Below are 10,865 nucleotides of genomic sequence, written 5' to 3'. Positions count from 1 at the left end.
GGACTTGGGGGTGCACTGAGCGTGAGAACGGGCGCTTCACCTAACGCCCACCTGGCGGAGTGTCTCTGACCCCGCTTGCTGGGGAGTGCGTGAAGGCTTCAGCACTGCAGCACGGGCTGGCCTCCCCTCCCCACCCTGCAGGCGGTGTTACCAGTCTTCCGCTAGTTCACTCCGTCCGTTCACATAGAAGAGGGAAGTAGCTCCGGGCTAAGCTTCCCTCCAGCTCCAGTGACGTGACGGTCAAAGGCTCTGTGGGGGAGGCCCGGCCAGGAGGGCAGCGGGGTCGCCTCCAGGAAACACCCTGACAGGCCTTGGGTCGTGTGCGGCCCGCTGCTGGGCCTCCCTCTGTCTGGCTACTGGAGACAGGCCCCCCCGCCCCCCTTTGGAGAGGGGCAGCCTCCTGACGCCCCTCCTGCGGGTGGGTTCCAGGCCTCCTGCACCCCGTGTTCCAGAGGACAGGCACCCGAGGCCAGACACACAGGCCGAGTAGTGAGTGTGCTGGTCTGGGAGGCCGATTCCAGGCACTCTTGGCCAACAGGACTTGAATGACTACTGACGTGAAGGCTTCCCACAAGCAAGGCAGGGGCATCACCCACAGAAAGCCACTCTGCTTTTCCAGGCAAGCAGGAGCCTGCAGGGGCCCCGGAAGCCACCCAAGCCCCGCGGGCCTGCAGGGGCCCCAGAATCCACCCAAGCCCCGCGGGCCTGCAGGGGTCCTAGAAGCCACCCAAGCCCCGCGGGCCAGGCTCAACTCTTCCTGCCCAGTGGCAGAATCCCAGCCTGGGCCGGGAGTGGCTATCTGGTGCCCCTGGTCCCCTCAGCGGCCCGCCACCCTGACACAGACCCCGGGGGTGGCAGGGCTGTGCGCCCACAGGCTGGCAGAGGGGACGTGGGGGACGCCTGCCGACTCTGCTCCTGCCCGGCCCGGCCCCACCTGACTGCTCCCCCATCCAGACACCAGGCCTCTCCACGTTCAGTTTTATTGAAAGACTCGGAAACACAGGCATCATGGTTTGTCATCAGTCCGTCCCTCCAGAATCACACACTGACATCTGTGCCTAACAGAAGCAAGGGTGCATGTGTGTGACTGTGCAAAGTGCCAACAATTTCCCACCGGAGCCCGGCATTCACTGTGAGGCTGCCATCTCCTGACTCTGTTCCCGTGGCCCTTTGATGGCCCGATGTCCCTGTCACCTCCATGTCCTGATGTCAGTGCATGTGGCTGAGGACTCTACCCTGCTCCTCAGAGCATGTCACCTTGGCCCCAAAGGCCACATCACGAGCACGGTGCATGAGGTCTGGACCTGGGGAATCCGAGGGTATCAGGCAAAGGGTTGGTTCACCTTAGTGCCCGGGACGAGGGCATCCTTCCGGCAGGACGGCCCGGCAGAAGGGTCTGCTTCTCCTCCTGCTCTGTCTGTGGCTCACTGGTCACGAGGGCTGATTTTCTGACCAAGGGTTTGAAAACAGCCCAAAGCACAGGGGTGGTCGTGCGTGTCCGTGCTCCCTGCAGCCTGGCCGGCGAGGAGGCCCTGACGCTGGTGGCCCCGGGGAGGCCCCAGCGCCCAGCCCTGACTCTGCACAGGAGAGGCTGGCAACAACTTTGCTAAGACACCTGCAGGGGGGCGTGCCCCCTCCACCAGGCGCCAGCCTCTCAGCATCACGTGGGCGGTGCCGGGAGAGGTCTGTGGTGTTGCTTGGTAACTGCCCACGTTTAGAAAGAAGACTTTCCTATCATCTGTGGACGCAGTCAGCTCTGGTTTCACTGCAGAACACGTGTCTCACTCAGCATGTTAATCTGCGCATGTTTTTGGTGATGACATAACTGTAGACACGCACAGGATTTCTGTGCACGGAAAGCAACTAATCTGGCAATAGTGACAAACGTGCACCTCTGGCTGTCATAAACCCGGTGCACGGGGCTCCCTGCGTTTAAACCGGATTTTTTTTCTTTGATTCAGAACAAATTTCTCAACTCTGTCAATCTGTCATGTCCTGGAGAGAGGAAGAGCGCTCTTCTCTAGGAGCGATCCGCCGGCGTGGAGCCACCCGGCAGCAACAAGTGGCCAGGTCACACCCCAACACAGGAACTCTGAAGACTGCGTTCCTGCCACGGCCTCATGGCGGGCCGGGGAGTGGGCTTCTGGGTTTTGTTGCAGACATGCCAAAGGCTAGTGTGTTCAGCCTGATTTAACCCTGAGTGGCTTTGCAAAAAAAGAGAGGGTTTAGGAACTGACAGGAACGTATTCCTAAGGTGTCTCTCTCACGGGCTCCTCCCGTCGGGGCTTGGGGGAAGGTGGACTCGTGGGTGCCCTTCGTGGACCCCCGACGGGGAAGGTCCCAGGATCAGAGCTGCCCCTCCCCACCCAGCTCCCTGGACCTGCAAGTCTGCATGACGCCTCAAAGCCCTCGTTATCCTCGTGGCTCTGGTCTCGAGACCAAGGTGCGCACTGAGAGCAGAGCAGTTATTTATTTAAAGAAAAAAAGGAGAAACCGTCACAAGGCAGTCGGTCTGAACGGTGGTAAAAACCGCACGTTTGGACAGTGGAAGCGCCGGCTGTGGTGTCCCCTCTACAGCGCAGAAGGGAAGCTCTGCCTCCTGACCTGGGGTCCACCCTCCTGCTCCTTTACTGCCACCTCCTGTCAGAACATCTCTAGATGCAGCAGGGGCTCTGGAAGGGTGGAAAGACACGGGCTTTTCCTAACTCCCTCCAATGCCCAGGCCCCTCTGGCCCCACGAGCACCGAGGCTGTGAAGACCTGGCTCTCCAGGTTCACATGGTGCCTGTAAAAGTTCTGCCCCTTTGGTGTCGCCCCAGAGATTTTTTCTTTCAAGCTCAACCAAGTCCCGACTAGTTTTACAAAAAGGCAGCACCAGATGTATGAAAAATAGGCAGTGAACGACCTGTTAGACATTTATGAAGTCTAACAGCTTGGCAGTAAAAAGACGTAAGAAAGAAGCACGAGGGAGAGGGGACAGTGGTGGCAAAGCACGAGGCACTGCTGCCACCTCGCCCCGCGGGAGCCACGTGCAGGCCTTGCCTGGACGGGGCAGTCGACGACCCCGGGCCAGGGCACCATGCTGAGGCTCCAGGTGGAGGTGCCTGAGGTATAGCCAGAGACGAGGGTCAGGACCCACGGGACACCCGGAGCCGCCCAAAGGACGCTCTCCAAAGCGCGGGGCCCTGCCCCCCGCCGGCCCCGCCAGCAGATGGCAGAGGAGCGCCCCGGCGGCGTCTGCTCCCTGTCAGAGGACACGGACGGGTGGAAGGCGTGACCTCCTCACCCCCGGGTCCTGCGCGTGCGGGCGTCCCCACCAGGTCCCCAGAAGGACCCAGGGCCTCAGGCGGCCGCTCCCCTGGGGTCCCTGCACCTCCGTCCCTGGGGGGGCAGCAGTCACGGCCTCAGAAGCTCTCCACGAAGCTGCCGGGGAAGAGGCCGGTGCGGCCGTTCCTCTGCAGGGTCCCCTTGTACCAGCCGTCCTCACGCTTCTTGTGCACGAAGACCACGTCCCCTTCCTTCAGCTCGATCTCTGCCTCGCTCTGGGGCGGGTATGAGACCACCACGCGGTACCTGGGGAAACAGATACAGGGGTGAGCTGCCCACCACCTCCCGGGCTCCAGGGCTCCGTCCCTGTTTTTAGACCAACGTTCCATAGATCCACCTGGAGACGTGAGTCTCCGCTGTGCCTCTGCCTGCCGGGCGCCTGAGCTCCGACCAGGAACAGACCCCTGGGCCTCGGCAGCTCCCTGGAGCTGAGACAAAGGCCTGCACCCCACACCTGCCCAGGAAGCCTCAGGGGAGAAGGCTCTGAGGACCAGCCTTGCTCTAAAACGCCCGAGGGCGAGGGCAGACCGGCCATGCGCGTCCCTCCCTGCCGCCCAGCCCGGCAGAGCTGCCGGCAGCCCCCTCCAGCTGGGGACCCCACAGGGCTCGTGCGTCCCGCTGTCCCCAAGCCCACCACCCTTACGGGGGGGCAGGACTGGTCAGGTGAGCTGGGGGCTCCGTGCGCAGATCCTCACTGTGGGTGGTCTCGTGGCCGGCAGGGCCGCCTGTTCTCGCTGCCTGCGAACCCCACCCAGCTCGTAGGCACCACGGACCCCGCGGGCTGGGTGCGGGGGGAGGGGCGGGGTCAGCAAAGGCCTCCCCATGGACCGGCCGGGCGCCCGGCACGCTCCTCTCCCTCCGCCTCCAGCCCACCATCCACACGGCCCTCCTCCACTGGAAGCACGTCGCTCGGACTAGAGGCAAGCTGGGAAGAGGCTCTGTGTTCCCGTCGCCCCCCCCGCAAGCGCACCGGCCCCTCCCGGTCACGGACACCGGGCCTGCCTGTCCCTGCCGTCTCCGGGCACCGCCCACCACTCCCTTCTCACCAGACCGACCTCAGACCCACGCTGCGCCCCCGTGTCCTCGGGGCGTGTGGGTTGAAGGGTGGGGCTGCTGGGAGGGTCGCAGGAGCAGCGGCCAGGAGCTCGCACACAGCTGACCCCGTCCCCTGCTCCTGGGTCCAGTCTGGCCAGCACCCCTGCCGTGGGCACTGGCAGAGCAGGAGCGTCTGTGGGCCGGGGAGAGCAGTTCAGGGCGCCCTCCGTCCTCGGCTCCCCGCTCCCAGCCCCACCCTCAGGGCCCGGGTCCTCCTCCGAGTCCCGAAAGGCCCAGGTGGCCTCCCTGGGCCAGAGGTGCAGACTGTGCTCCCCCTTCCCTCTGGCCACCTCCCCATGCTCTCCGAACTGCAGGCTCTCCTGTCCCTCCTCCCTGGCAGCACCTGGCCTGACCCTGTCCCCTGGGGAAGACGCTCTGGTGCAGAAGACCCGGGCCGGCCTAGGAGCTCGCGGGCCCAGCCCGCTCCAGGCGGTGGAAGCGGGGGGCAGAGAGGAAGCGGGTCGCGAGGCCGCCCGGCCTCCCCAGGTGCCTGCAGCGTGCAGGCCGGGACAGTGGCCACCGCGGTCCGTTTCAGGGAGTGGACGAGGCGAGGAAGGGGACGACAGCTCCTGCCCTCCCAGCCCCGCGTCCCTGCAGATAGCGGGGACACAGCAACGCCCGTGAGATCAGCCAGCACACACAGACTGCAGCTCCCACACCCCGGCGCCCAGGCTGCAGGACTGCCAGGACCAGCATCGCCCCCCCTTCACCTCGGCTTCCTGCCCATCCCCCTCCTCCAAACACCACCCCCTTCCCTCAAGTCCCCAGGAGAGAACGCGTCGAGATCATTCCTCACGCTCCCAACATAAGTTTTAGCTTTTGCCTCAACTGCCAGATGTGAAACAAGCAACTTTAAAAGTGTAATTTGCTAGAAAAAAATTAATCTGGTGCTTCTGAGCAATCCCGTGATTTAATGAGCCCGGATGGATGATGTGGGCTGAGCGTCTACAAGACCAGCATTCAGTTTTCTGCCCAGATCCTTCCAAGACGCTGAAAGAAACTGATGCTCAGCGGCCCCAAAGGGCCAAGCGAACAGTGACACGATCCTGGCGTCACACGTCAGAGACTGTCCTGAGCGGCTGCGTCAACCACAGCCATCTGCAGACATCAGACTCACGGACCAAAGGCGCAGAATTCGAAGGGAATCCGACCACTGCAGATGCAGATGCTTTGCCTGTGGGGTTGGGCACATCCTCCGTGTCACCAGAGGGGCCCTTCAGAGCCCCCGTGTCGGTCCCCATGAGGGCGAGTGGTCCGGGGTCGGGGGCTGTGGGCATCACAGTGGTGTCCCTCCAGGACCTTGAAAATGATAAGAATATACCCTGGACACCAAACTCTAAGGTCTACACATGCCTTGGGTCCCTGTGGCGGCTCTGACGGATTCCCACGAACAGTGCCTGACAACGTACACGTCTCATCTGGGGGTTCCGGAAGTCCGATGTCCGACACAGCCTCACGGGGCGAAGTCGAGGGATAGAGGCTCCGGGGCAGGTTGTGTCCCCTCCCCTCCTCCAGCCCCCAGAGGCTGCGGCGTTCCGGTGGAGGCCTCTCCCTCCATCTCAAAGCCAGGACGGCGGGCCCAGCTCCTCATCCACCTGCGAGGACTCCTGAGGTCACAAGGGCCGCCGCGGGGCCTGCACGACCTCTCCACTTTAGGGTCAGCTGCTCGGTCCACCTGCTACCTTATCCTTGGTTTGGGAATTAGGGCACAGACGTCTTTGGGAGCCTCCCATGACCCACAACGGATCAAAGCAAGAAACTCCTAAATCGCAACAGAGCCGAACAGCTGAGGCCGGCGAGAGGTGAGGACACACAGACGGGGCGTGTGAACAGGTGGGGAGGCCTGTCAGTCAGTGCGGAGGTGGGGGGACCACGGCCTCCCTGTCGTGTGCGTCACGTCACACAGCGCCGTCTCCCGTGTCATCTCACGCGTCGTTACGGTTGTTTTTGCCCTTGGCGTTCGCTACGCATTCATCCTTTTCCAGGTATTAATCTAGGTGCTTTGCGTCCATTATAGCCACCAGGCACTATCATCCCCGTGTTGTATGTAGGGGCCGGGACTCAAAAAGCAGACACTCGTTTGGGTGAAATGGCTGTTAAGTGGCAGGTGCTTCTCTTGCTGCAAGATTGTGATGCATGTTGGGGGCGTGGACCGAGCCCAGCCTGCCCTTCATGCACAGCCCCCCTTGGCGGGCCCCCAAACAGGGGCTGGGGTGTGAGTGAGGGTGCGCTCTCCATGCAGGACTCTGGTCACAGCTGCGAGGTCAGGTGTGTGACCCACCGGCCCGAGTCCAGGTGTTTCGGGAGCTGCCCCGGCCTGAAGGTGACGTTGCCATTGTCACGTCCTCAGCTCCGACCTGCTGGGGGCCGGTACATGGGAGTCCTGAGGGCTGCGCGGGGTGAGGGCCGCGCTAGGCAGTAGTGGTCACTAAGGAGCTGTGCAGGGTGCTGGGGGCAGGAGGGCGCCCAGGGACCCGGGTACAATATCCCCAGTTAGGATAGTCAGCTAATGGGAGTAATTCCCTGAACTTCCTAGTTAATCCAGTCAGCTAACGGGAGTAACTCCCTGAACTTCCCAGTTAATCCAGTCAGCTAACGGGAGTAATTCCCTGAACTTCCCAGTTAATCCAGTCAGCTAATGGGAGTAACTCCCTGAACTTCCCAGTTAATCCAGTCAGCTAACGGGAGTAACTCCCTGAACTTCCCAGTTAATCCAGTCAGCTAACGGGAGTAACTCCCTGAACTTCCCAGTTAATCCAGTCAGCTAACGGGAGCAATTCCCTGAACTTCCCAGTTAATCCAGTCAGCTAATGGGAGCAATTCCCTGAACTTCCCAGTTAATCCAGTCAGCTAATGGGAGCAATTCCCTGAACTTCCCAGTTAACCCAGTCAGCTAATGGGAGCAATTCCCTGAACTTCCCAGTTAATCCAGTCAGCTAACGGGAGTAACTCCCTGAACTTCCCAGTTAATCCAGTCAGCTAATGGGAGCAATTCCCTGAACTTCCCAGTTAATCCAGTCAGCTAATGGGAGCAATTCCCTGAACTTCCCAGTTAACCCAGTCAGCTAATGGGAGCAATTCCCTGAACTTCCCAGTTAATCCAGTCAGCTAACGGGAGTTAACTCCCTGAACTTCCCAGTTAATCCAGTCAGCTAACGGGAGTAACTCCCTGAACTTCCCAGTTAATCCAGTCAGCTAATGGGAGCAATTCCCTGAACTTCCCAGTTAATCCAGTCAGCTAATGGGAGCAATTCCCTGAACTTCCCAGTTAACCCAGTCAGCTAATGGGAGCAATTCCCTGAACTTCCCAGTTAATCCAGTCAGCTAACGGGAGTTAACTCCCTGAACTTCCCAGTTAATCCAGTCAGCTAACGGGAGTAACTCCCTGAACTTCCCAGTTAATCCAGTCAGCTAACGGGAGTAACTCCCTGAACTTCCCAGTTAATCCAGTCAGCTAACGGGAGTAACTCCCTGAACTTCCCAGTTAATCCAGTCAGCTAACGGGAGTAACTCCCTGAACTTCCTAGTTAATCCAGTCAGCTAACGGGAGTAACTCCCTGAACTTCCTAGTTAATCCAGTCAGCTAACGGGAGTAACTCCCTGAACTTCCTAGTTAATCCAGTCAGCTAACGGGAGTTAACTCCCTGAACTTCCCAGTTAATCCAGTCAGCTAACGGGAGTAACTCCCTGAACTTCCTAGTTAATCCAGTCAGCTAACGGGAGTAACTCCCTGAACTTCCTAGTTAATCCAGTCAGCTAATGGGAGTAACTCCCTGAACTTCCCAGTTAATCCAGTCAGCTAACGGGAGTAACTCCCTGAACTTCCCAGTTAATCCAGTCAGCTAACGGGAGCAATTCCTGAACTTCCCAGTTAATCCAGTCAGCTAACGGGAGCAATTCCTGAACTTCCCAGTTAATCCAGTCAGCTAACGGGAGCAATTCCTGAACTTCCCAGTTAATCCAGTCAGCTAATGGGAGCAATTCCCTGAACTTCCCAGTTAACCCAGTCAGCTAATGGGAGCAATTCCCTGAACTTCCCAGTTAATCCAGTCAGCTAACGGGAGTAACTCCCTGAACTTCCCAGTTAATCCTAGACTCTCATGATTTCTTTACAACGGGGTCTTAAGCCCTTTGTGGAGTCTAGAAGTTGAGGATCTGGGAAGGCAGAAACCCAGGGGAAACACGAGAGCAGCTTCGACATGTTTAGGGACCTGTCATTCCCCAGAGCCCCCAACTTTGGGACCTGGAGGAGGGGCCGGGACCCCCATTCAGAAATCACAGGCAGCTGGGTTGGTCCCGTGGCAGAAAGAAGGTTCTGACGTGGGAGAGCTGCCCGAAGGCGGAGGCTCCCTTGGGGAAGGAAGTGGAGGGAGAGAGGAGGGGGTGTGTGGTGTGCACTTGGTGTGTCTGTGTGTGGTGTACATGGTGGATGTGCGTGTGACGTGTGTGGTGCGTGTCAGGCCAGACGGAAGGGCTGGCATCGGTCAGTGTGGCCGAGCGGGGGAAGGATCTGCCAGAAATGCCAGGACTGCGCGCTCAGGAGATGCTCCCCTTTTCACCGTTTAGGCAGCTCTCCCAGCAAGAGGGGCACTTAGAAAGGAAAGCGTTTCCTCCCCTGAGCGCCCTTCAGCCCTCTTTGAGGCTCTCTAAGGACCGATGACCCAAACGGGATGGCCCACAAGCAGGACACCAGCCTCTGGCCGCTTCCACCCGAGGCCTCGGGGGACTCAGTTTCCTGACCTGGAAAACTCTATGCTGAACTCTAAGAAATTGTTGTCTTTGGCAAAAAACACGAATACCGGCCATTTCGCATGGTGTAACCCTGAAGGCAGTTTGGGGCCAGGTGTCAGAGTGGGCCGAGCCTGGAAGAGCTTCCCCAGGGCGGGGCTCGCTCAGGCCTACGGGGGGCTCAGCCCAGGGTCACGCGGGTTCCTTTGGGGCAGGGGGTTGCAGGTCCCTCGCTCCACTGCTCGCTCTTCGGGCTCAGGCACCATCAGTTCCACCAGATTTCCAGATGGATCCCTTGTAAACACAAACTCAGGACCCAGATGGACTCAGAACGTGAAACACGCTCCCGTTGTATCTGAGCTGATGGGATAGTGAGGGCCGCCTGGCAGGTTGAAACCCCAGAAACCTGCGTCATCCCTGTTCCCCAACATGGCTCCAGACCTCACAGACCACCACACCCAGGCCCAGGAGGACGCAGGCCCACCCTTACCTCTCTCTGGGCAGCAGCTTGGGCTCGGGGCGGATGGCGGCCGCGGAGAGAGAGGCCTGCCGGGAGGGCGACGGGAAGCTCAGATCCAAGGAGCCCGCCTTCCTGTGCAGCGGCTCCAACCCCAAGGCCCCCTGCATCTCGCCCTCAACGGGGCAGGACCCGGCCCTGCCGTGGACGGACAGTGAGGACACTTCGGGCCCCACCGCGCCCTGGAGGGAGGCGTCCGCCGCTGCCCGGGGGTCGTGGGTGGGCGAGGTGGACGGCGGGGAGCGCGACTTCCTCCTGGTGGACGCGCCGGCCAGCAGCTTCAGAAGCCCGGGCTTCTTGTCTTTCTAGAGAGACACACAGAATGGAGTCAAGTGGGTTAGTTCTCCCGGAGGCCCTCGTCGTCAGCGAGGGGGTAGGACCCTGTCAGGAAGCTCTAAACACGGTCCCGTAAAGATGCTCAGAGGAGGAGAACGGCGGAGACGGAAAGCCTTCCCAGCTCCTTCCTTCCCCAGATGTGGCACAGGTGCCAGCACAGACCCGGGCCCGGAGGTGCCGATCCGACAGCAGCCCCGCCATCGCGGGACCACGTTCCAGCCTGGAAACTTCACCTGGAGGTGGGGTGGGGGGCTGGTTATTCCACGTCAGCCGCCCCCCGCCCCGGGCTCCCAGAACCCACGTGTACAGACACGGCCTCATCTGGAGGCCCTGGCAGCACCGTGTGGTCTGTGCCACACAGGGAGCCGAGGTGCGCGTGTGTGCGCACGTGTGAGTGAGCGGTGTGGAGGAGGAGTGTGTGCACGCAGAGATGCTTCCAGAGCAGTGTGCTCGTCTTGGAGTCTAGACAGTGCCGTGGCCCTCCTGGGATTTACTTTCTGACGCTGGTGCGGATGAGCCGGCGCGGGGTGTGGTGTGGTACAGGCAGCACACGGAGCCTGACACTGAGCTCCTGAGCCGGCGATGGCTGCCACAGAGTCTGCTCTGGTCACGGGGCCCGCCGGACCCTACGGTGGCTGGATGGGGACTCCTCTGCCCCCAAGCTGGGGATAGTTAGTGGTGCTGAAATCCCCTTGAAGTGCACTTAGTAGGGACGTGCATAACCTCAGGGTAAGTCAATAACACTTTAGTATGAACAAATCTGACATTTTTCTCTACTCCCAGCACTGGTACTGATAGGAAGGATGGAAGCTGATGTCCTGCATGCTGTCCACGGCTGGCACGGGCGAGCCCTGGCCTGGAGG

At 60.5% G+C, this 10,865-nt stretch overlaps 1 protein-coding gene across 1 annotated transcript in view; it reads right to left on the bottom strand.

Annotated features, from left to right (window-relative positions):
* Positions 1-1,928: 1,928 nt before the first annotated feature.
* Positions 1,929-10,865, bottom strand: part of SH3RF3 (SH3 domain containing ring finger 3) — a gene marked incomplete at its 5' end in the record, with an annotated part of 205,885 nt that continues 196,948 nt past the window's right edge. Inside the window, 2 exons of the mRNA XM_082672676.1 lie at positions 1,929-3,572; positions 9,640-9,971. Of these exons, the coding sequence (XP_082528802.1) occupies positions 3,404-3,572; positions 9,640-9,971 (501 nt within the window). The 3' untranslated portion in view covers positions 1,929-3,403. The remainder of the gene's footprint in view (positions 3,573-9,639; positions 9,972-10,865) is intronic.

The sequence above is a fragment of the Grampus griseus genome (assembly GCF_964374135.1).
Source record: "Grampus griseus genome assembly, chromosome: 15".
In the NCBI taxonomy this organism is placed as follows: Eukaryota; Metazoa; Chordata; class Mammalia; order Artiodactyla; family Delphinidae; genus Grampus; species Grampus griseus.
Note: the sequence above shows the minus strand (reverse complement) of the source record. Positions and strands in the feature narration are given on the sequence as shown.